Source organism: Rhea pennata, chromosome 1, assembly GCF_028389875.1.
Source record: "Rhea pennata isolate bPtePen1 chromosome 1, bPtePen1.pri, whole genome shotgun sequence".
In the NCBI taxonomy this organism is placed as follows: domain Eukaryota; kingdom Metazoa; phylum Chordata; class Aves; order Rheiformes; family Rheidae; genus Rhea; species Rhea pennata.
In genome coordinates this window covers 148,061,765-148,085,436 of record NC_084663.1, presented here as the reverse complement: position 1 = coordinate 148,085,436, position 23,672 = coordinate 148,061,765, and the positions used below count along the sequence as shown (strand labels likewise).

General features: G+C 37.7%; 1 protein-coding gene across 1 annotated transcript in view; it reads left to right on the top strand.

The window, feature by feature from the left end:
* Nucleotides 1-23,319, top strand: part of RFX8 (regulatory factor X8) — a 33,584-nt gene extending 10,265 nt beyond the window's left edge. Inside the window, exons 5-16 of the mRNA XM_062575134.1 lie at nucleotides 1,776-1,838; nucleotides 3,423-3,486; nucleotides 4,528-4,620; nucleotides 4,717-4,794; nucleotides 5,330-5,443; nucleotides 6,124-6,274; nucleotides 7,755-7,813; nucleotides 12,025-12,181; nucleotides 13,744-13,838; nucleotides 15,022-15,136; nucleotides 19,022-19,314; nucleotides 23,148-23,319. Of these exons, the coding sequence (XP_062431118.1) occupies nucleotides 1,776-1,838; nucleotides 3,423-3,486; nucleotides 4,528-4,620; nucleotides 4,717-4,794; nucleotides 5,330-5,443; nucleotides 6,124-6,274; nucleotides 7,755-7,813; nucleotides 12,025-12,181; nucleotides 13,744-13,838; nucleotides 15,022-15,136; nucleotides 19,022-19,314; nucleotides 23,148-23,309 (1,444 nt within the window). The 3' untranslated portion in view covers nucleotides 23,310-23,319. The remainder of the gene's footprint in view (nucleotides 1-1,775; nucleotides 1,839-3,422; nucleotides 3,487-4,527; nucleotides 4,621-4,716; nucleotides 4,795-5,329; nucleotides 5,444-6,123; nucleotides 6,275-7,754; nucleotides 7,814-12,024; nucleotides 12,182-13,743; nucleotides 13,839-15,021; nucleotides 15,137-19,021; nucleotides 19,315-23,147) is intronic.
* Nucleotides 23,320-23,672: the final 353 nt, after the last annotated feature.

Below are 23,672 nucleotides of genomic sequence, written 5' to 3'. Positions count from 1 at the left end.
AGAGAAGCGTGAGTACCGTAACTCTGAAAAAAATAATTAGGCCAGCAACAAAATAAAATGCAGCTTGGACTAAATAAGTCTGCATAAAGTACACATAAAGAAAATACCTGACTGTTTCTCCTCTGATGGGGAACAACTTGCAGAACCTTTGTTTTGACTTAAAAGTCAAGAAGGGATACAACACCAATGCATCCTCACTGACCTGTGTAGGGTTCAGGGCTTTTTGAATTCAGAATTAATTTTTCATTGATCCAAGAAAGTTGGTATAACTACTACTAATAGATTGTAGTTTTGGGGGGTTTGGGGGTTTGGATTTTTTATTTATTTATTTATTTATTTGGTAATAGGAAGCAAATGTAGAAAGAGATTAATCAAAGCCTGGGGATTTTTCTACCTGCAAGGACAAATTTCCTGAGACAATCTTATAATTGCAGCAGGGATGTTTGACCCATAACTTCTCAGTTTGAAATAGGGTATTGGTGTGGAAATTTCTGACTTCCAGTGACAAAGACTTTTAATATGTTTTTGCCGTGCAGTGCAATTGCTGGTCTGTGGACCAGACCCAGCTAATGGGATATAGCCCTCTGGCTTGTTGCCATTTTCCCCTGGCAGAGACAGCAAATGACTGTTTAAGTACTGATCATGGCCTGAATACCTATTGCTTCCTCGCATGCCTGAATACAATCCAACATGCAGATGCTCTTTCTGTTTAATCAGCCTGAGGGGAAGATGGAGTCAGAAGCCCAACTGAGAGCCCAGCATACCTGCCCAACCTGCAAGCTAGTGAGGAAACAGATGGTTTTAAATTTGGGATCCACCATTGCTAATTACTGAAAACAATCTTTGTTGACCATATTAAGGTTGCTGTCAGTTGAGACAGTGCTGGTAGAAAGGAACTGGGCCCTTAAATAGTCTGGCAGGTTGGGAACTTTGCTTATTGGTGCAATATAAATAGCAATAAGACTGTAATTGTTTGCCTTTGGCTCCAAAGAAAGCATTTGTCTGTTGATAGTCAGCAAAGTTTTGGATGTATCAGTTTGCCTTGTTGAAATGTGGGCACAGTAGGGGTGATGGTGATGTTCTCATAAAACACTTGTGGGTTGGTGGGTTTGGAAATCTTAGATTGAAGGTATTGCTGCTGCCACTCAGATGATGATATTGTTGTGAAAGTAATGTAAATAAACAGAACTGTAAATGACTGAATGTCCAAATGTATTAAGGAGATCTGAACGAATATATTATTTTGATGGTTTGTATTACAGTAGGGTGTCTTTGAGGAGTGGGAGCTTTGAGGAGGTGCTTTCCATAAAATGGTACCTGCTCTGGCAGATGAAGGAGTGTGGCAGTGTTAACAAAAATGTGAGCACATTTTGGCTTTGTAAGAGTTACTTTATGATTCTAGTAATATGGAAGGTTTGAGCCTCTTACTTTCTTGTGAAGCAAACTTGTGATTTTTTTTTTATAGAAGAATCTAATGTGATTCCTCAGGAATGGGACTGGCAAATGTTAATGGGGCCTTGATAGTCAACAGCATGCACATTCAGCAGCCTCCCTCGTTTCATTCTTTGTCTTTCCTGTTTGCCTCTTCCATTAGGTTTTTTTTTTCCATCCCAGTCATTGTATTTTCTATTTTAGCTCCAGTTCCCACCTCATAGCATCATCCATACTCAGCAAGATATACAGTTAAATTCCTTGCAATTTTATTGCTACTGTTTTTTTTCCCCTTCTTCCACCCACCACCTTTTTTTGTTTTTTTTTGCATGTCTTGTCTTTAGGCACCGTGTTTCACAGGAAAGGGACAGTTCTCCATGCCAGTCAAGCACATGTATGGGTGCTGGGTAAGTCTGAATCACATTTGCTAACAACAGGAGCATGTAGATGTTAATATTCCATAGCAAAGAGGAGATAGGTATTTGCACTTAATTATCACTAAGCTTTCATCTGGCTGCTGCAGAGTGGAGGGAGAAGGCGACCGCTTGTCTGTTTCTAGGCAGCTCCCGTTCTCGCATTGACGGGCCCGCACAAGGGGTGAGCCCGGGAGCCAGCACGCCCCAGCCTGCTGAACGAGAGCATTGCTGAGACGTGTTGCCATAGCAGCAGCAGAAGATACAGCTGGCCGCCTTCTCAGTCAGAGCAGGAACTGGAAAATATTCGTTAATTTTGTATCATAGGTTTTAGAAATCTGCAAGAATGACCCGTTTAAAAGAAGCGTTATGGAGCATGTCTACCTACATATTCTTTTGCTTGCCCAGCAACGGACTTTAAAAGATGTGGGGAAAGGAGTGTTGCTAAACATAAGCAATATTAAGGTTGTGCCCTGTAACAGTTTTTAGCAGACAGCTTTTTCTTTCGGTGTAGCACAGTTTTCGGGAAGAGGTAATATTTCAGGTGGCAAAGGTCAGTCTTGTGGACAGGAAGTGGTCCCTGTCCTAATGAGGAACATTGCTTAGACTGTAGAGAATTGTGAGGAGGCATTCTCAATGGCTTGCATTTCTAAGCAGATAAATTGCTGCGTTTTGTCTTCTGCCTTTTCAGTGCATATGGTGGCACCCTGATTTATAATAAATCAAGGAATGAAACTCTGCAGTCGCCAGCACACAATCAGTATCTGATTAGATAGCCCGAGTGTTGGCTTCTGGGCACTCACCAATGGAAGCACATTTTTTCCAAAGCCTTGACTATGACCCTCCAAAATAAGGACCCTGGAGTTCTTCACAGGCAGTGAGCAGGTGTCATCAACAGATGGGGGTTCTAATGGAGGAATCCAAACCTCACAGCATGTCCCTTTTTCTGGCAGTCTTACTTATCTCTCCTTGAAGATTAACCTCATTGAAACAGGCTTGGAGAGAGGTAGGAGATGCTAAAGCAAGAAGGCAGTCTGTGGTTCTCACATTGCTGGTTTTCCAGTTTAATTGTCAAACCGGCTTCCTCTGCAGGTTCTCATGAATTCTGAAGGTGTGGAACGTCATGGAAAACTTGCAAAGGAAACTGAGGACAGAGTCTTTATTAGTCTGTATCTGAACTGATGAGGGGTGAAAAATGGATATACTATGTAACCAGAGCAAGAGGGTATTTACGCTTTCATTATTTGCACGTTTATAGTTATTTGGATCATTGCAAAGGAACTGCAATTATAAAGAGAAAATCATGATTTTGGTACAAGAAGGTGGAAGACTTTGCACTGTTAAATGGCTAATATTTTACTGTCTTTTTAATCATTCAGTTTTATCTTAAAATGAACTGTCTTCAGACTCATTAGAAAATCATGGGGATTCTGAAAGAGTTTTATTTTTTTTTCAGAAACTAAATGTTATATACTTCAGCCTAGTGCATTCTGTCCAGTTTGAGATCATTTGCATACTAAACACAGAAGGAATTGGTAGTTTTTTTAAAGAGTTTTTATGTTGTGCATTTCACCACAGTGGAGATGCCTGCAGTTCTGGAGATGCAGCTGATTGCAAGAGCAATAGCCAAGAAAAAGGAACAGTGAGTTTTGGATAAATTAAAACTTTCAGCAAAATGGATATCTGTATGTTTAATTAGAACTGCTATATGAAATGTTTTAATGAAGTGCAGTTAACCAATTGTATTATTTGAAATAATCTTTCTGTGCATAGTCTTACTAAATGCTTACATCTCCCATTCTTCTTTCACCTGGTAGTTAAGTATTTTTATTGTCTCAGTGACAGCTCAAACAATTTTATCTGTGCTGAGAGTGGAAACTGTGGCTCTGTGCCCACGTTTTGAATACCAGGGGAGTTAGTGGGCACGACCTTCTTTGTCTGAGATCCACAGTTAGAGACCCTCATGCTACTGAGCCAGTGTCTTTTCAATTCACTGGGAGTTTATTGGCATGATAAGTATTTAAATACTGTGAAAGGATTAAGAAAAAAAGAACTCAATCCCTGTTCAGCAAGAAGGGATGATACTAGGCCAACCTGTGGCTGTTCTCAAATAAGCGTGTTGTTATGAATTGGCTTGACACTGGAATTGCTGGAAGTCAGACAGCAGAACATGAGCAACAGAATTATGTGGACCAAAGTGAAGAAAGAGAAGAGACTGGATGTCTTATTTTTACAGAGCGCTCAGATACGGTAATGAGTGCAATGAAGTGTATGTAATGACAACTGATGAAAAATGTGCTGTCACCTCTATAGCAGAGCCAACTATCTGTAGCCTTATTTAGAAGGTTACAACTGTGAAATGAGTACTATGGAAAATATATGTGTAAGATATGTATAGCATTAAATATTCACTTGCTTTGAAAAGAAATGGATGTACTCTTTAGGATTGAAGTATTTAGTCAAGCATGCATGTTTCTTTCATCCACTCTTTCTAAAGAAGGAGACAAGCAGTTCTGTGGAGAAATCAATGCTATTAAAAAATAATGTTATGCAACTTTTAAAAGTACTTAATACCTTTAATACAAATGACAGGATAATTGTGTGACTTTTTATTGTTTAAAATAAATTTTCTTGTATTGAGAGTAAAGATTTGCACTGTTTCCCTTCTGTCATTAATTTGAAGAATGAAGAAAACAGTTTTGAATACTCATTACCTGAATTCAGGAGACTCTATTCTTGGGAGCAAGAGCTAGGGAAGAAACACCCCTATGAACTGGTATGTTTTCTGCTTCTGGTATGATTCAGTAATCAAGCAAATTACCTCTTTGCATGTGCGATCTTTTTGTATGCTGCTTTTGTTCACATTTTCTAGGTTGCTCTGCTTGCAAATGAGTATTGTAGCTATTGTCAAGATATTTTACAGAATGTGAGAAAGGAAGAGCTTGACAAGGTATGCCTTGCCTCTACTTGAGAAACTTTCATTTCAATGACAGCATACAATTGTCAGGATAAAATTGTTTCCTTATAGCTTATTTACCTCTGGGTCTTATCTAAGGTAGATGATCATTTATAGACAAAAGGCACATTCAGTCAGATCATTTTGGAATTTTTAATTGCCATAACATGCTTTGAGGACTTGATTCTGTAGGCATATCCCAAGCATTCCTAACACACCAACAGGTCTGAGCTTAGCATGGAACACAATCACCATGGACACCTCTCTTTCATTTTATCAGCGTATCTATGACCAGACCTACATTTCTTTGCTTCTTTCTTCTTTCTTATGCTCCTTTACAAGCTTCAAGCTAGGATTCAGCTTGCTGTCCCCAGATGCTTCTACTTATGCTTGAGCCTGGCCAGGCAGAGAGTCAAGCTCAAAAATAATACTTTTGCTTCTGTGCTAATATGTATTGTTTTATTGATTTACGCTTCACATTTCACAAATGCAATATTAGTGGAAATTAATAAAGGACTTTGTGCAATAGGTTGAAGACTCTATCATATCATTCTGGAAGTCTTTGCAGCCTGAAACAACAAAACTTATGTCATTGCCAGATGTGTGCCAGCTGTTCAAATACTATGATAGGCAGCTGTTCAAGGTACTGTAGACACATTTGTTTGTTATAATTATTTTATTATCTGTTTGTATCTTTTCAGTGGTTCTACCTGAGGAGAAAAATCAGATTTTTACTATATGCTGTACAGTGAGATTTTTATTTGAACCTCAAATCTGTTCTTTGTATTTTATTTTGAAATAGTACTGTTTAAATTTTGAAAGAAATCAGTGGGATTTGAGATAACTTCCATTCTGCTGCCACATGTTCCTTTGAAAGTCCCTAACATCACTGGAGTATGCTGTTATAGATGATTAGTCTATAGATAGTCTTCTGGCATGAGCATGTATGTGACTGAAATAGTGACTGATAGCTGTTTTCTAAACTATGAGGGTGTTATTTTTCCTTTGATAATACCTCTTTGTAGACTTTCTCAGTGATGTTCCACATAGAAATAGGCAGTTTGCTGTTCAACATGATTTGCTTCCTTCTTACAGCTGTTTATCAAGTAGTGCCTAGTAATTAATTCAGGAAACAGTGTTTATAGTAAAGATCTTTTCGCTTCTGCTAGTAAAGTGAATGTAGCTTAACAGTCAACTTCAGTGAAGTAAAAAATGATCTTATAGTATAATTTATGTTTAAGCCGTAAGTATAATTTTGTTTCATGCTTCTGTAAATATCTGTAGTACACCAATCATACACAGTTACATGAATTTGTATTATAGGAAATGGAGAACATTCTACTTAATGATTTCCTGGAGGATGTGTCTATACAATACTTGAAATCAATCAGATTGTTCAGTAAAAATGTTAAATTTTGGCTGCTTAATGCTTTGGAAGAGTTTCCATTACTGCTCCGAAAGTCCAAATTTAAAGGTATGTTTGAGTAATAGATTTTCAGAAAATAATATTTGTTTGAACGGCAGAGAAGACTATATAGCAAGAATTTTGCATAATTTAATTTTAAAACTTTTTTAGATGACATAATATTTTTAGTAGTGAGGACTAGAGTTAGTTGGGATACAGTTAAAAATAAATAGTCTCAAATAATGTGTGAGAACAAATTTAAGTCAAATTATTCCCAGTTTATGGTAAATTAGAGTGTGCTTGAATCTTTTTAGAGCTCTGTCTCTTGCCATGATCATTCTGGCTGTGTAAGTGATTATGAGTAATATGCAGTGAAGGCATCCTCTCTAACAATTAAGTATTGCTCCATCTCTTCACCTTGCAAGTGGTTTTATGAAGATAAATTAGTTAATAGCTATAGGACAGTTCACTATTGAAGTGAAAATAAAATCATAGGCCCTTAAGGAAACTGTAACTTTCATTAGAATAGGATTTGAATAGTGTGTAATGTATAAAAGTGTGTGTATGTGTGTGTTTGTAAATATTTATGTAAATTCATATATATATATATTTATATATGATGCTAAAGCATTTGGCTAAAACAAAATGTTGCTCAATTGCTCATTGAGCGCAGATCATCTCAGTGTCAAAGCAGGGCTTCTGTGTAGACAAGTGATTGTATTATTATTATTTTGCAGAAAAGATTTGCAGAGTCAGTCTTAATTCTTAACTTTTAAATATTTGGCAAAGCAAACTTAGAAATGTATTTTTAACATATCTATACATGGAAGTGTATGTAATTAATCAGATACAATCCTTTCTATACGCATCCTGTGTGTTCTGGTTTGTATAAACTTCAGAGAAGCAGAAGTTTTCACTTGTAAACCTTTTTACTTGAAAATGGTTGCCTGTGTGCAGAAGCGTGTAAATCGTTTTATACTTGATCTTTCATAAACTAAGAATCAATTATTTTATATTTTATTCTAAAAAGATATTCTTGCACTACACGTTTCGTAATTCTAACACATTATGAACAGGACCAAATAGAACCAAAGAAATCCACTTTTATTAACGCTACTGCAGAATTGCAGATGCGCAAAGGTGAAGACTTAGACTTTTTAGTCAAAGTGCGGAAGGTTTACAATTAATGTTGCTTTCATTGATCTTAAACCATACCTGTAAAACAGTGTTGCTCTTGATTAAGAAGTATTTAATGTAAAAATTAATTTGAAGTATTTTTCCTTTGTGTGATTTGCTAACAGATTTCCATTGAAGGAAAAGTGGTAACACAGGCAGCTGCAGTTTGCAAGCTTTAAACCCATAGTGTCTCTCATGCATAATGCTGGCTCAGTGCCCTCACTGTGCCCTGGTTTAGCCTGTTACATTGCTCCCTCAGGGATCCACTTTCTAGCTTAAAAGAGATATCTTCATTACTTCATTGCTACTACATTATTAGTGTTTAGGAATGTAAAATGCCAATGATATGAAACATCTGCCTCTTCTTTAACAGAAGTTACAGTGTTTGTAAAAAGACTCAGAAGAAAGACATATCTTTCTAATATGGCCAAGGTAAGTTCCAGAATTCTAAAAACTAAACAAAAAAGAGCATCTCATTCACTCTAGAAGACCAACCTGAGAAAGTTTCATGTATCAGATGTTCCACTGTAGTACAACAGCAAAACAAGTGTTTTTATTTGTATACTGACTATCCTCTGAATTGTGCTCTCTCTCCTACCCGTCTCTTCCTATGCAGTAAGTATGCTGAAGCGGCCTTTTCTTTCTCTTTGGCTTCTGTGTAAACCTCTGAGATAGAGTCAGTGGTCCTCCAGGGAGCAGAGAACAACCGCAGTAGTTGGTAGTAGTTGGAGGGTTCAGATGAGGGTTTGCAGTATCTTTACCCAGCCATAGAAAGTAACACATGCTGGAGTTACCCTAAAGTTGTTTTTGTGTAGCATCCTGTCCACTGTCTTTGAAGAGCACTATAGCAGCCTTTATAAAGGAAACTACTAATACCTCAGTTTCACTGAAGCCATGCTCTTGGGAAGCTGAGCATAAGATCTTTAAGGGCTGATACTGTTGCAGAGACCCTGAGCTTTTTCATGGACCCTTGGGGATCTACACTCTCTGCCTAGAGAGTGCTGAAGGAGCATTTTGGGGGTGTATCCTCTGAACGTTCCTTCTCAGGGTCATCACTCTGGCTTTTTTTTTCTTGGGAAGAATGAGACAAAATGGGAGTTCTCAAACCATTATCTCCTTCTACTTTTTGCTTTACAGTATCATTCGTCTCAGCTACAGTGGCAGAGGAGATACGTCAGCCCTTTGAACAGTGTTGTATATTGTTTCATCAAACTGCAGTTAACTTAGTGCTGTTTAAGTATAATGGGCTGTACCCTGCCTGTAGGGTTCCTTCCATTGCTGGCCTTAGATACCTCCAAATAGTTGGCTTTTGAGGTAGTCCAGGATACAGTAGAGCAGATAGGTAATGAATGGGGAAGAAAGCAGAAGAAAGTAGGCAATATATTGGCTCCTGTGCTTCAAAGAGCAAGCACAGGATTCTGCCAAGATACTAGCTTGGTTAAATCACTATACTGTGTCCCAGCAATGAAGGGAATGAGAAGGGGAACTCTGGCTCTTCATAGCTTTTCTTATGGGAGAACTTTATTGCCATAAACATACAGAAGTCACATTTCATGTATTTAAAAAAATATAAAAAAAAAATGCACAAACATATGTATGTGTACTAACAAAGGCAAATGGTCTACTCTGTGAAGTTCTGAGCAGCCTCAGTTCTGATTTACTGCAGCAGCCCGTGAAGATACTGAACACTTCATAAGCTCAGCTTCATATGCTTCTAAACAGTACTTTTTATGCATCAAAGAACTTGATCTAGCAAGTCTGTGACTGCCAACTATTCCCAGTCAAGTTGAAACTGATTTGTGTATTTAGACTTTTTATCTTTCTTCTTGTGCTTGAGCTATGCTGTCAAGGGGCTGATTGGAGCTTTTTGATTCTTCCCTGCCCATTTCTAATGTAAGGAAAAAGCCACAGAGAGTCAACTTTAATTTATACCCTTGAGATTTATGTCAGGAGAATTTTAGCCTAGTTGGGGGGAATTCTCTTGTGGCAGCCTCTAGCTGCTTTATGTCCACTTTACACCATTTAACTAGCACAAAGCGAACCTTGTAGACGTGCAAATCTGGGTCATACGTAGACTTACAGCTGAATGCATTCTGAGCCTGGTTCTTTTTTCTGCTAAAGAGCTCTCAGCACTATTCTCACAAGTAAATGATGTTTGTACCCTCTCTGGGGCCTCTTTAAAATACAAGGAAAGGGCAAAGGAGGTTCCAGTGTAACTGTCTATTAGACCCATTAGCTATTTAAAAATAATAGTTTCAACAAGTGAAAATGTATAATTCTTGTAAATTAGCATCCCCATAATCTTTCAGCAGTTGTATAGCCTGAATTAGAACTTCTGCTAGAGAACTTGTCAAGGCTATTAAATCTGGGCTGCAGCAGAAACGAGTAGGTAGTGTATATCAGAAGACAGTTAGTGTGTCACCACGGATGTTTAAAATTTTCAGCTTGTGAGAAACATGCGGATACTTCATGGGGATGTGGATGTCACTCAGACAGAAATACCAGGTCAGATCAGATACTAGGCTTGTGTTTATTTGAATCCTTTTTCCCCTGGTGGCCTTCATCAGATGCTCAAGTGAAGTGGATAAGAAGAGAGCAAGTGGTATCTCACTCTTCCTGCCTTGTACTGTCCTAGCTTCCAGCAATCTGAGAGGAAGGTGGTATAAATTTCTTTGTATTTAATAGCTTGTTTTTGGCATCCACAACATCTTAGGGTAGTGAGTTCCAGGTTTTAATTGTTTCTTCTGTGAAAAAAATACTTCATTTGTTTTAAAATTTCTGTCTTTCTTCATGCTTCTTCTCATGCAAACCTCTATCATATCTTTCCTCAGTTACTTCTATCCTAAGTTGAATTTTATCTTCTCATACAGGAGTAATTTGGTATTTCTAATCACCCTTCTGTTTTCTCTGTCAAAAACACATCGTGAATTTCTACTAGGGAGTGGTGGTCAAAGCAGGTTGCTATGCTCCTAATGAGAAGTAATTCTGAGGAACTGTACCGCTGCAGTTTTTGAATGCTGTAAACACACAGTCCCTTGTAGAGTATTTTGCAATAGTTTATCTGGTGAGAAAATATTGGCAATTTTGTAAGGGTCAGCATTCAAAAGAAAGAAGTAACTATCCCATCATGTGTAGATAAAGCAGGCTGACATCTGCTACTACTTGGTCATGTAGAAATAATGGGGATATAAAAAGGTGAGAATTCCCTGTGAGAAAGGAATGTGAGTAGAGTATAATGTTTATCATTTCTTGTGGCTACTTCCTGCCTCTGGTAAGCAGTATTTAAGTGTTGTCAGTCATTTAGGTGGTTCTCAGTCCTTATGATATTACACTTAGTGTAGTGAAATGAAATGGCTCAAGAAAGTAGTCTAAAATATTGGAATATGTAATTGGGTGATAGCATATTGAAGGTTCTGTGCTTCTTAGTTCCTTCCTAATGTCCAGGTTGTGTGTTCTTGTTTTAAGCAGCAGCTGTTTTGATACTGGAAACTCCAAGTAAAATAAGAAAAAAGACTTTGTCTTTAACTCTGTGGAAAGAGATTACTGTGTCAGAATCACAGTGCTTTTGATATTTCAATAAAACTAGCAGAATAATGAAAAACAAAAATCACCAGATTGGAAATTACATTTTCAAATAAACAGGCAGCTGTATTCACTGTTGTTTGTGAGATGTAGTAAGTAGTGTTCTCTATTATGAGTATGATGAATGGGATTTGTGAAGATGTTTATGAATCCTGATTTTTTTCTGAATTTTACCAGAATTTATTTTTCCTCTGAAAGGCCAAACTGAGCATGCATTATTTATTATACACTAAAAAGCCAAAATTCAACAATTTAGGTTCCTACTGATACCAGTGTGAAAGTAAGAGACTAAATATATATATATTAATGAATTTTAATGTCTTCAGATTTAATTTTCTTCACTATTTTCCCCCTTAAAATGTTTTAGTCAGGAATCTGAAGTAATACTATGTGATACTGGCAATTAGTTGAAAAAAAATAGTGAAGAAATGGGCAGTTCATCAAAAGTTAGGCTGAAGATCTTTTGCAATGTCTGTCTGAGTAATATTTTGGGGGACAAATATGAAACTAGACTCATCCAGAAATGACCCATAAACAGGTAAATGAGATAAAATCTCCATCAATGTTATTGTAACTAAGACTATTCTAAAGTTTCCAGTGTTATTTTTATCTTCTCAAAGGTCTGGGTAGCTTGAGGAAAGTTGCCTTTAAATTTAATTGAAATGTATATGAAGGACAGGTGGTACTGAGGAGAAGTTGGTCCTGATACACCTTTCCGTATTTTAGAAAAAAATCTGTTACTTGGCATAACTATAATAACTATAGGCAAAAGATTGCCTAGGCAATTGTCCAGATACTTTAACTATCTGTCAGCCTTGTCTGCTCCCTCACACACAGTAATACAAAGTGTCATTGAAAAGAATATCATCTAGAACAAAAAATGCTCGGAGACAACTTACAATTTATCTCCTTTGATCTTTTTTTTTTTCCCCCCTCCAGTTTGGAGATTGTGTATATATTTAAAGTCCCTGTTCTAACTTAGCATTGAATAAGGGAATCCTTTCACTGAGTTAAGGATTTAACAAAATGAAAGACATTAACTGTTTTCTTATTATCTGTAGACAATGAGAATAGTCTTGAACAACAACAGCAAAGTGACTGTTCTAAAATCAGACTTGCATGCTGTCATCGATCAGGGATTTGTGGATATTCATGGAAACCCCTTTCAAAAGAAGTTAAGGAATCCGGATGAACTGCAGAATGACATAGAACTCAAATGTAATATCTTTTTGTATCTTTTCTATCCATTTAAGCCCTTGTTTGACATTGTTAAAGCTCTAGCATTTCCTCTTGTTTATTTGTGGCATCTGCCCTAATGGGAATTACTGTCTTGCAGTAACCCTAAGTACTGGAAAAGAGCCAATAAGATTGAGAATGGAGCGTGTAATATTATCCTTTTAATTTTAAAGGTTAGGAATGAAAGACTTTCAGTTCTGATTGTGTCTTAAAGCTTTCTACAGCAGCAGGGGTGGTTTTTGTGTTATTAAATGATACGTCTTCTAGAAAAAGGTTGATAAACAGGGATATTCGTTTGTTATCTTCTGTGATAAAAAGTTTGAAGAGTTGCATTATGCATTTTCCTATGTTACTAGTCTAAGTACACAAAATTCTTTCATGTGGCTAGATTTTAAATATTGCATGTTGAACTGGACAAGGATTATTGACTTTAAAGCATTCATGTTGTTTTTCTGTATTGTGGCCTCTAGAATTGATGTTGTGCTATAAACTATAAAATACACAATTTGTATGGAACCATGGCATAATGTGTTTGCCAGCTTAATGAAAAGTGATGGGAACATAATGGCAAGTTAATTCTTAGATTAATGAGCTGCCATGTAAATTATTAGTAAGAGACAGGCAACTTGAACTAGGTTATGCACAAAACTGATAGTGAGAACCTGAGCTCTTTGTTCCTGGCCTGCCATTGACTTGCTCTGTGAAAAGGGATGCATTACAGCCTTTTTGTGACTGTTTTCAGTGGGAAAGATTTGCCTTGTTCACAGAAGCATCATGAGAATCATTTAAATAATATTTGTATAGATGTCTTAAAATCCAAAATACTGTGCAGAATGTTTTTATTACATATTCTCTCTATATTAATGTTGATCTTACTATTTTCAAGTTGAATTTACTGCATTTTCTGTTTTTGTTATTTTTGTAAGTTTTGATTTATAATAAACAAGGTCTCACAAGCCTTATACACATACCTTCCTAAAGGAAGACATTTCAATTAGAAGGATGTAAATTCAGCGAGGTGCAATAGTGATATAACTTACGGCACTGGATGGTAGATTTTAATCTTCTGGGAATACAGCTGCACTTGTATTTGGCAATATTATCTATATTCCTGTAGGCTACCAGAATTTTCTGTGTTACCTGTTATTATTTTAAAACAATTTTCTTCCCTTCAACAAATAAAAGAAGATCTTTTTTTTTCTGAGCCACATAAAAGCTCAGATAAGTAAGTTGATATTGCATATAACCAGACTTCAGCTTTCACAATTAAACTGTTTATTCTTGCTGCCACCTCTCCCGTGATGACTAGGTCAGTACAGCCATGGTGGAAGTGAACATAAATCTGAATAGGGTAGGACTGATTTCACAGTAGGGTACAGTTCCACAGTAAAAGAATTATGAGTGTATTAATCAAAATGCTATGAACAGATGTCTTAACATATTTTAAAATGAAGTTGAAAGAAAAAAAAAGCTAAAAACTGCAAATAAAACCAAAAAGCAAGCCAATCGCTTCAAGTAATGTATCTCCCTTACATATTTTATAGGCTTGAATGACTTAATAGCTTTGCTGGACACTTCTACAGATATTGGGATTTTCCTGAACTGTATGTCTTCAAACCTTCAGGCTTTTGTCATTCAGGTATAAAATTAACTTTGTTATTTCAGAGAAGAAAGAGTGATCACACAGTTTATCATATTACATGCTGATTTGTCAATAGTTTGCAGGACTTGCACCATTTACTAGCAACATGACTAGACCACAGATTTACATAAATGCAATTTATGCATGCTGCAGGAAAAGGGAGAATTAATTGGCATACAAAAATTCCATCTGTGCAAACAACCACAGGCATATTTCTGTGCATATGTCCGCTCAGGCAATTTCAGTATCTGGTCTCACTTTATAGACATTCATTATAACACTCTCTTATAAACCAAGATTTATAAGAAAAGTGTTAGTAAAATGAAGAGAACACTTCGTAATTCCTGAAATTTTTGGTTCATGAAACTGTTGATTCAAGCAGGTGGTAGGAGTTTTAGTAAAATGGCTCCAATATTTATTTCTGAAAGATTGAAGTATAATCATCCTTACATATAGGTAAGGACACCTTTCCCTAGGTTATCAGCTCTGTCCCTGCGCTGCTCCATTAGTGATTGAAAACCAGTGGTAGCTTGATGGTTCCACTGCATTCTGATGGTCAGACCAGTTAATTTTACTTCATGGGGCTAGAGGTTGTTGAAGACTTTTCTTCCCTTTCTGAAAAACAGGGTAAACTGTACTTTAGCTTAATTATTTCCTGGTAATTCTTATATATTACTAACAATGGTACCTTTCAGTTCTGTGGTACCTTTACCTCACAGAACCTTCATCTGCGTAATGGGATGGCATAGAGAAGATGGAGCCAAACTTTTCTTGGGGGTTCACAGTGATAGGGCATGAGGCGACAGACAGAAGTTGCAACATAGGAAATACCCAACAGATAAAAGGGGGGAAAAAAAAAAACATGAGGGTAGTTGAACATTGGAAGAGATTGCCCAGGAAGGTTTGGAATCTCTGTCCTTGGAGGTATTCCTTGACTAGAATAACGTGACTGGACAAGGCCATGAGCAACCTGACCCAAGCCAGGCCTGCTTTGAGCAAGAGGTTGGACAAAATGACCTCCAGAGAACCCTTTCAACCTAAGTTATTCTAGGATGCTAACCAAACAACTGTTTGTTCCACCCTTATATGCTATTTGTATATGGTAATAATTTCTGCAGTATAATAAGAAATTCTTTTAATAAGCTTTATCCTGGAGCCAATTTTTTTCTCTTACTTGCAGCCAAGCAAGAATAAAGAAGAGTTTAAAAAATTGGCAGCTAATTTCCAGCTCAGATGGAACTTCCTATTAACTGGAGTAAGCAAAGCTATGACACTCTGCCGTACAGTCAGTTTTGGTAAGATCTTTGTGACCTTTATCTGAAACACCCCTCTGTGACCTGAAAAGATGACAGAGACAGCAGATCATTTTAACTGACATAAATTCAAACTACAATCAAAAGGGGCATCACTTGTTCCTACTCCCTTTCTTGCTTCAAGCAGTAGCATTTGTCCAGTGATGTTCCTTAGGTCAAGGAAATAAAATCATTAGTTTTCAACCAGATCAGTTCTCTGATCCAAACTCTAAAATGAGTATAAGGGAGGAAAGCAGAATCATGCAGCTGGAGGTGGTGGGAAGGGCAGGACTCCCTCTTTCGGTGGAAGCTATCATTTGTCTGAGGGGAAGAGGGAGACAGTAGCCTGAGGTGTGAATGTCTGTTCACCCAGGTTACAAGAGCTGCAAACTCCAGCAGAAGGATGCGATGGAGAGCTGTGCAAATAATATCTCAAGCCACAAAAATTCCAAATATCGGAAGTGATAGCTGCTAGTCTTTCAGATTCTTTCTGTGTAACATGATATACCAGAACCAGTGTAATAACTAGTTGCCAAAAAGGCAGTCCCTCTGAAAGCAGCTATACTCTCCTTTTCCTTGTGCCTTACAGTGACACAGGTATTTGACTGGCCAGCAGCAAGTGTGTTTAGGATGTTAAACTGACTGAGAACTAGTCACTCCTTTAGCTGGATTAGTCTTCTCTCTGTTTTAGTGCTCTGAGCTGTCAAGCATCAAATCAGTCACCCACCAGCGCAAGGCAAGGGAAGTAGTCAAGTGGTAGAGAGCACAGGACCTCAGCCACATTTATTCCAGTCTTCTTGAACTGGCAGAACTGTGTCTTGAATCCATTCTCTGTCTGTGTTCCTTCCATTTCTATATTGCATCAGACCTCAGTGCCTTTCTCTTCACTTACAAAACCTTGCACAGGCTGTCTGTAATTCATTCTGGAGAAATTCTCCTTGAACCTGTGATCAACATCTGATCTCAGGCTGCATAAGCCACTGTTTTTGTTTGTTTGTTTGTTTGTTTGTTTGTTTTAAGAAGCACCTTCATTTTTTTTTTACTGTTCTTTTGGGTAGAGCTCCACACAAATAGCCCAAAAATACCTCATTATTTTCTTTGAAATCCCTCTTCAAAACTGTACGTTCCCCTCTTTTCCTCCAAAGACTAAGCTTGCTGCCTTTTGTATTCTCCACTCTTCTTTTTGCAGTTAATTTTTGTGTGTGTGCGCACTTGTGCACATGCATGTGTATGAATGCATGTTCACCTTTCTGTCTGCATCTAGCTGTTACCTATTTTCCTTAAATTTAGATTGCAAACTCTCTGGAGCAGGATTAGAATTTTGTTCTGTGTCTGCCCTGGCACACAGCACAGTGCGGGGTCCCTGTCTGTGATTGCCACTACAGGCATTACAGTAATAATAAAATATCGTTCTTCTCGATCTCTCAAGATCTTAAGTTCTCTTCAAAATTCTGCAGTGTTGGATGCAGTATTTTGGACAACGATGAAATTATGAATGAATTCCAAGAACAGCATGGGAAGCATAACATTTATTGAAATTCTCCATGATGATGGAATCCTCTCCCCTCTTCCCATCATAAGTGAAGTTTAATGAATTGCTTCTCTGTTCTGCAACTGTCAGTGTCTGAGGACACAGTTAATGTCATTTGATGTAGAACATCTCTTTCTCTGCTGAGTTTTCCATAAACTGGTTACGAATGATGTTTTCATCCTACTTATGATAGTCTTCCTATTAAACTTCATTAATGCTAAGATTGAACTTACTCTCACGTATGAAAAAGTTAAAGAATCTTTTCTATTCTTGTTCCCTGATGCTCCAATTAATTTGGTCACTATTATCTTTTTTCTTAATACCCTTGGTTCTTTACGATGTTGGGTCGTATAATCAAATAACACCTCCTTCTTCCTATAATAGCAAGTTCTGTAGGATTTCAAGTTTTAGCAGACAAAGCTGAAGCAATTATGTTAATAAGCCATGTGGTATAAATATTTTGTTGTCAGGGTCATTGTTTTTCAGAAAGTCCTTGCATCTCAGCATTTCTTGCCGGAATTGCGGGCATCCTGCAAGTTGAAATAAGCACTATCCATGCTGAGGAGATAGAATTACTTTGGTAAAACATGGAATTTTCTGTAAATGTGCAAGTGTCATGCTAGTACAGTGTGACTCCCCTCAAAAATAAATGGCACAACAGTAACCAAAACCAAATTCACCTCTATCTGGAGGCTGTTGCTTGAAGCTTGGTACTTCTGGCAGATATATTGGCATACTCACACCTCTGAATTCAGGATCAGCTTTTACCTTCTTCCAGCTCAGTCCCCATGTGGATGATGACCAAGTATAGTCAGTGGAACTGTGCAACTACTCCCATGTAAGATAGCAAGGTGCAAATGTGCTACAGTAGTCAGTGCTAATGGGACTACTGCAGCCCTTTCAGCCCCACTTCCTCTCCAGCAAGTGTACTCCTGTCTGTCTCCATTGTAAAACCTCATGTCAGCAGATACACCTCCATTTTCTTTATCAGTTTAGCTGCTGTGACATTCAAGGATGTATCTGAGTCATGCTGGCTCGATCATGACCTCAGTGTGCATATTTTTGAGAAATGGTGTGAAAGTAGAGGGGAAGAAGAGTTCTCTTAACTGTCTTTAATGGTTAACCCTGTGCATGCTCCTTTCAAATAGGAGACACTTATGGATTTATATCCAAATAGCTCCAGATCCATGAAGATCACCTCAGTTTCTTGACTGCTCACTTCCACAGGACTCCTCTTGATCTTTGGACAGCACAGATGATTCATCAGATGCCATCCATTCCTGTACAAAGGTCCCACACCAGTTTTCAGTGCACATTACCTTACTCTCAGAAAATGACTTTTTGTGAGACTATTTATGATTAGCAGTTTATGCATTCTTATTTTGTAAGCAGACTGCTTCAACTTAATATCAGTTCAAAATTGTATCCCTCCGTCTTATCCCAAGGAACAATTGGAGTGGTAGCTTTTATTTCACACTTACTCTTTTTGAATATATTGAAAACATCTGTACTGTAAGACTGTTAGAAACACTTCTGGAGCACTAGCACCAGGTTGTATAGTTTGAACTCTAAGTATAATAGTCACATAGATAAACAAACCATTTCACTTACTTCACTGTGATTTACAAATGTGCAAAAGCACAAATAGCGGAAGCAGCAGCTTCTCAGATATATATAACATCAGAATAGGCAATATTTTTCATTTTTAAAGTTTTTGGAGACCTTAATAGTGCATATAAATTACAGTAACTTCTTGCTAATGCCCACATATATATGTTTGTTCATGTGGAGATCATGAATTGCTTGATGAGTTCCTGTGAAGGTTTATGACATGGAAGAAGACGTACTCTTTACTATAAGGGGCTTTCAGCCAAAGGTATGTTTCAAGGTTCAGTGGCCTCAGTGAGTCTTTCTGTTGGTTTTAGCAGCTATGCTAAAGGTAGGTCATCTAACATCATAAATACAGAATATAATGAAGTCTGTAGGAGGGTTTGCTTGGGAAGAGGTGGAATGATTTATCTGTGTGAGAAGGGAATCGGGATGATATGTTCATCCTCATAGCAGCAGTGAATTTTGGGGAAGAACTTGCATAGAAAAATGAATAAACACAAGTATACTTTTGTTATCAGCTAAAATAAAGTGAAAAGACTTTTGCTTATGTTTAAAATCTGCAGTTGATGCCTATTTTGCTGATACATGGAAGCATATAATTTTGTAAATACTATTTGATGAGAGCTAGGCTGCTACTTTGTCTAGCCTATTACCTTAATGAAGTCCTTCAAAAAGGAATAAATACATCATGAAAACAGGCAAATGAAGAGGTTGTTATAATTACTTTTGTTTTTCTTTAAACCTAGGATCCTGGCATTTGTTTCATTTGCTCCTCTTGGAATATGTTGCTCACATTTTCCAGTCCCATCTAGAGGAGGAGGGAGATGAAAATCTCTGTGTCATAGAGCAAAATGACTCAACTGTTCTGTTGGTTCATGAGCCCGACCATCTTTTGGACAATTTTGCAGAGCAGCAATCTCAAATCAAAGCCCCACAGCCAACTCCCATAACTTTGATGCAGAGCCAGAGCGATGTCAGTTTAAGCAACATTTTTTTCAGAGTTCTGAGTTGTTTGGTGGACACAGACACAGGCAGCAAGGTGAAACAAAACATTAGCTTTACAGAAAATAATGAATGCTAGGTTATAAGTGGGGAAAACAAGGAAGGGTATGGGATTTATTTTGAGTTTTCTGTGTGTGTGAAGTAGAAATAATGAAGTCTAGTTTCACACAGAGCTGTGTCCAATGTCACCTAACCATCAAGCCACAAAACATCCTCCTCATTGCCCTCCCACCTCATGATTCTTTTACAGCATTATAATTTCCACATCACCTACATCTGCCTCACCCCGGTTCCCTAATGCTTGCACAGGTCCTTACATTTCCAGCATACCTTCAGTTCTCCTTTAGTACTGTCTAAGCGAGACCAGCACTGTTCTAGTGCATTCCATGCTGTTCATGGGCTGCCCTGTCAGGATGCATGTATTTATTGATCAGAAGAGAGAGCGCGTCTTATCATGTTTCCTCAATATTAGAAGCACTGATAGGCTCTCTGTCCTCTGTCTAGCTATTAGTTTTATCAAAACATATAGAAATATAAAATCCTTGAGACCTTTCTGCTCTGCCAAACTTTTTTTTGCAGCCAGTTCACTCATTTAAAATTATTAGCATAAAGAATGGCAGGCAAAAACCAGAATGTCTAACTCATCTGAGAAAACAAGACTAAATGTAAGGACATGTGGGAACATGGATGAAGCCTCTGTGGTTAATACAAGTGATGCACTAGACACTCAGCTGTTTACAGATTTCTCTTCCTTGTAGTAACACCATACGTCTTAAGTTGCAGGGAACGTTATGTTTTCCAGAGAGCAGAACTGGACAAATATTAATGGCACCAAGATTCACAAAGAAAATCGTATTTTAGGGTGATCCTGCTCTAGTTCTTTTGCTGTTTATCCTGCACCTCCCAGGATGTATTCAGCTTCTGTAAAGTAGGATGAGGATTAGTAAGGAACTGTTTTAAAAAGCATCTTTATTAATTAAGACCATTGAAGGGCTCCTGTTTTTAAATATAAAGCAAGCTAAAACCAGATCGGCACAGAAACCTGGAGGGAAGAAAGAAGGCACAAAGGGGACAAAACACAAAAATGATTTATAGGAATATCATGGGTGTGTTTGACGGTGATTGTTATTTTTTTAAGTGTAATATAATGTCCTCATCCTGCCATACCATCTTGACTTCAAAAAACAAACTGAGCTGGATGAAGGCTATCACAAAGAAGTCTATAAACCACTGATGGTCAGAAGTGGGGAGATACAACAGTGGAGGGTTACTCGATGTCTGCCCTGCTTCTTATGCTCTTCTCGTGTGCTACTAATATGGGCATTTAGCATGGTCCAGTATTACTATTTTAATGTTCTTATGCAAGTGATAGCAGACAAGGACTGTCCAGGCTTTTTGTTTAAAAGTCATGTATTTATAAATAGATTTATCATTTTTGAATATTTTGTACATGTTCTCTGGTCTCAGAAATAGAGCAAGGCTGATTGAAGTGAGGGACAATGGGTGTCAAAGTAAGACTGGATGGGTGCAAAGCATGAGGAATAGAATGACCTGAGAGAAGATATGGAAGAGGGCAGGAGAAAGTGAAGAAGTCAGAGACTGTAGAAAGTGTTCAGAGAGATGAAAGATCCTGACAGCTAATGGGCTTGAAAGTCCTGGGTTCTGCCAGTCCGTGTATAACAAGCAGATGGTGATACTGGTAGGATGAAAAAGACAGTCTGTAGAGAACCTGCTAATGCAGTGGTTCAAGTGTTTGCAGTTTGTGAGGGAGCTGAAGACCTTGAACCTGCAGCTCAGAGGGATCTTGGGAGCTGTGATGGGGTGAGTAAGCACTTCTGGCAACTTCTGTCCTTAGAAGAGGTGGTAACTCCCAGCTCAGCAGTTGCGGGTTCCTTTTCTTTGAGTATCAATATTAATTCTAGAGGTTGCTCAAAAATGCAACTGCCGAAAGCATCTCCATCACCCACCACTTTACTCATATTGCTGTCTCTGTAGATCCCCTGCATGGGTTCGTTGCACAAGGATTTCTGTTCTATGCCTTTTGGTTGCCTTTCCATGCTCTCAAGCAACCATCTGTCTCTGCTCTTGATTAATCCCTGTTCAGCTATCGCCCATTCTGAGGCATATGCAAACCCTCAGCAGCCTCAGGGGCATCCACCAGCCATGCTGCTCTCTCGAGGACTGTGTTTCTGCTACGTGACATACTGGTCTGTATATCCAGGGTATACCTTTAAATTCTTTACCTCATGCAGCCTCTGCAGTTCAGTTTGGCCAAGTGTCTTTCTTCAACTCCCATCCTCCACTTTATCATCTGCCAGCAACACCAACCTCCAAATCTTTTTCATCTTGTCCCACAAGGCATTTCTTTGCCTTCTGTACAGCCTGTTAAGCTTGGAAAAATCTGTTCATTGCACCTCCACCCTCATCTCATTGAAATTACTGCTAAAAACTCAGTTCTGCCATGAAGCCTTGGAAAAATGAGAGGGAGGACTGGCAACAGAAATCAGAAAAGAATCTCCGAACCCTGCCCTTGCATCAGCAGTATCAATATGTGTCTGTGTCTTAACAGATCACTCCATGATCTTTCAGTTGTCACCTTCATCCTTCCTTTTTCTTCCCCATCTGTTTTTGGTCCTTCATTCGTAGTTCATGCTGAATTTAAATTACACTCCTCAGCAGAGAGACCATGTTTTTCCATTTATTTTGAACAGACAAGCACATCTTTGAATCTTTTCCTTTCTTTTTTTAATTTAAAGCATGAGAATTATTGTTAATTATCTGAAAATGGAATAAATACCAAGTTGCTGACATCTCCCAAGGAAAACATTATTTTAATATGACAAGCTGTAGAGGAAGGGGAATGAGACAATATAAGATTTTTTAAAAAGCAGGCTTAATGGATAGTGTGCCAGATTAAATACGATATAGCCAAACGGAATTAGTATCAACTAAGAATTGTTGAAACTAATGGCACAAGTGAAGAAGCTCTGAGTGAACTGTAATCTATAATAAAGTGCAGCTCAGAGAGCACTGCCTGATCTTTATGGCTTATCACAGAGCTTGCAGTCGCTTTCTCTCAGCATGAATAGAATTTTTTTCATCTAGAAAATCCCATTCTGTGCTTCTTCTCTTTGTTCACCTGTTACCAAATTAAAATCCTGTTAAACTGCACACCTGCAGTGGATTTATCTGCAGAGCACTGTGCTATAGCTTTTAATCCAGTTCCACGCCCACATGACATAAAATATACTGCAAATCAGAGCAAAGAGAGACCAAGGTAATGGGTTCTTATTAAGCTCAGCTAGCAGACAGCAAATCAAAGACTTTGGCTTAGTATAAAGAGAGAAAAGGAAATAATTGACTGTTTCACATAAATGAATGATGAGTGTTCATCTAAATGGTTTATGTTTAACCAGGATACAGAGATCAAGTAAAAACAGTAATTAAAATTATCAAAAATTAGAGTAGAATCTTGACCCTTCTCAAAGTCAGTGGCGAAACTTCCACTGACTTTAAGAAAACCAGGAATTCAGAATTAGAAAGTGGGCCCAAGAGGGGAGAGACAGGACTGAGAGTGTTTGTTTTGGAATAGTTAAGAATAGAAGGCGTTATGGCAAACAGATAAAATGCGAATGATGTATTAAAAGATGGTTGTGTGTTCCTATCAGACCATTGCCACTCCACAAGGAAATCCAATGTGTATCTCTTTTTGTTGGGTTAAATGATGTAAAATTAGGTTGGGTACCTGGAAAATATTTTGCGTTCAGCAGGAAAGAATAGAGGAGATTTTTTTTTATTCAGTAAAGGAAGAAACAATGATTTACAGTCTCCACGATCAAAACATTTATATGTTTCTGTTCTAATTTTCAGCTCATTCAGGTCATGTTGGAAGACAGAATTACTAAAACTTCTGTTAAGTTGGATCTTCCAATTGGAAAGGAAGCACTTATTACTCTAAAAGATGGACAGAAATTCATTATTTGTGCCTCTGATGCACAGCAAATCTCCACAGAAGACCAGTCTGATTTTTGAAAATTATTTATGAGGATAGATAATACTTACTTTTTGATACTATTTTAATTTAATTTAAGATATTTTTCTGTAAATACTGAATTCAAAACTGTGCTAATGATTATTGGGCAGTGTTTTAGGTTTTCATGTGAATTAGCTATTTGACTTTATTTGAATAAATCTTCAGAACACAAAGTGAAATACCTGTGTTTTATCTAGCTTGTGTTTCTGTCATCAGTAAAGCTGAAGGCCTACCTGAGGTCATTGTGGTGAATATATCTAGAAGCTACTGAATAGATTAATGACTCTGTATCAATACTGCTTTGTGTCTATAGTGCACAATTTAAAATCGCTATTTATTGCATATAGAATTTAGCACTAATC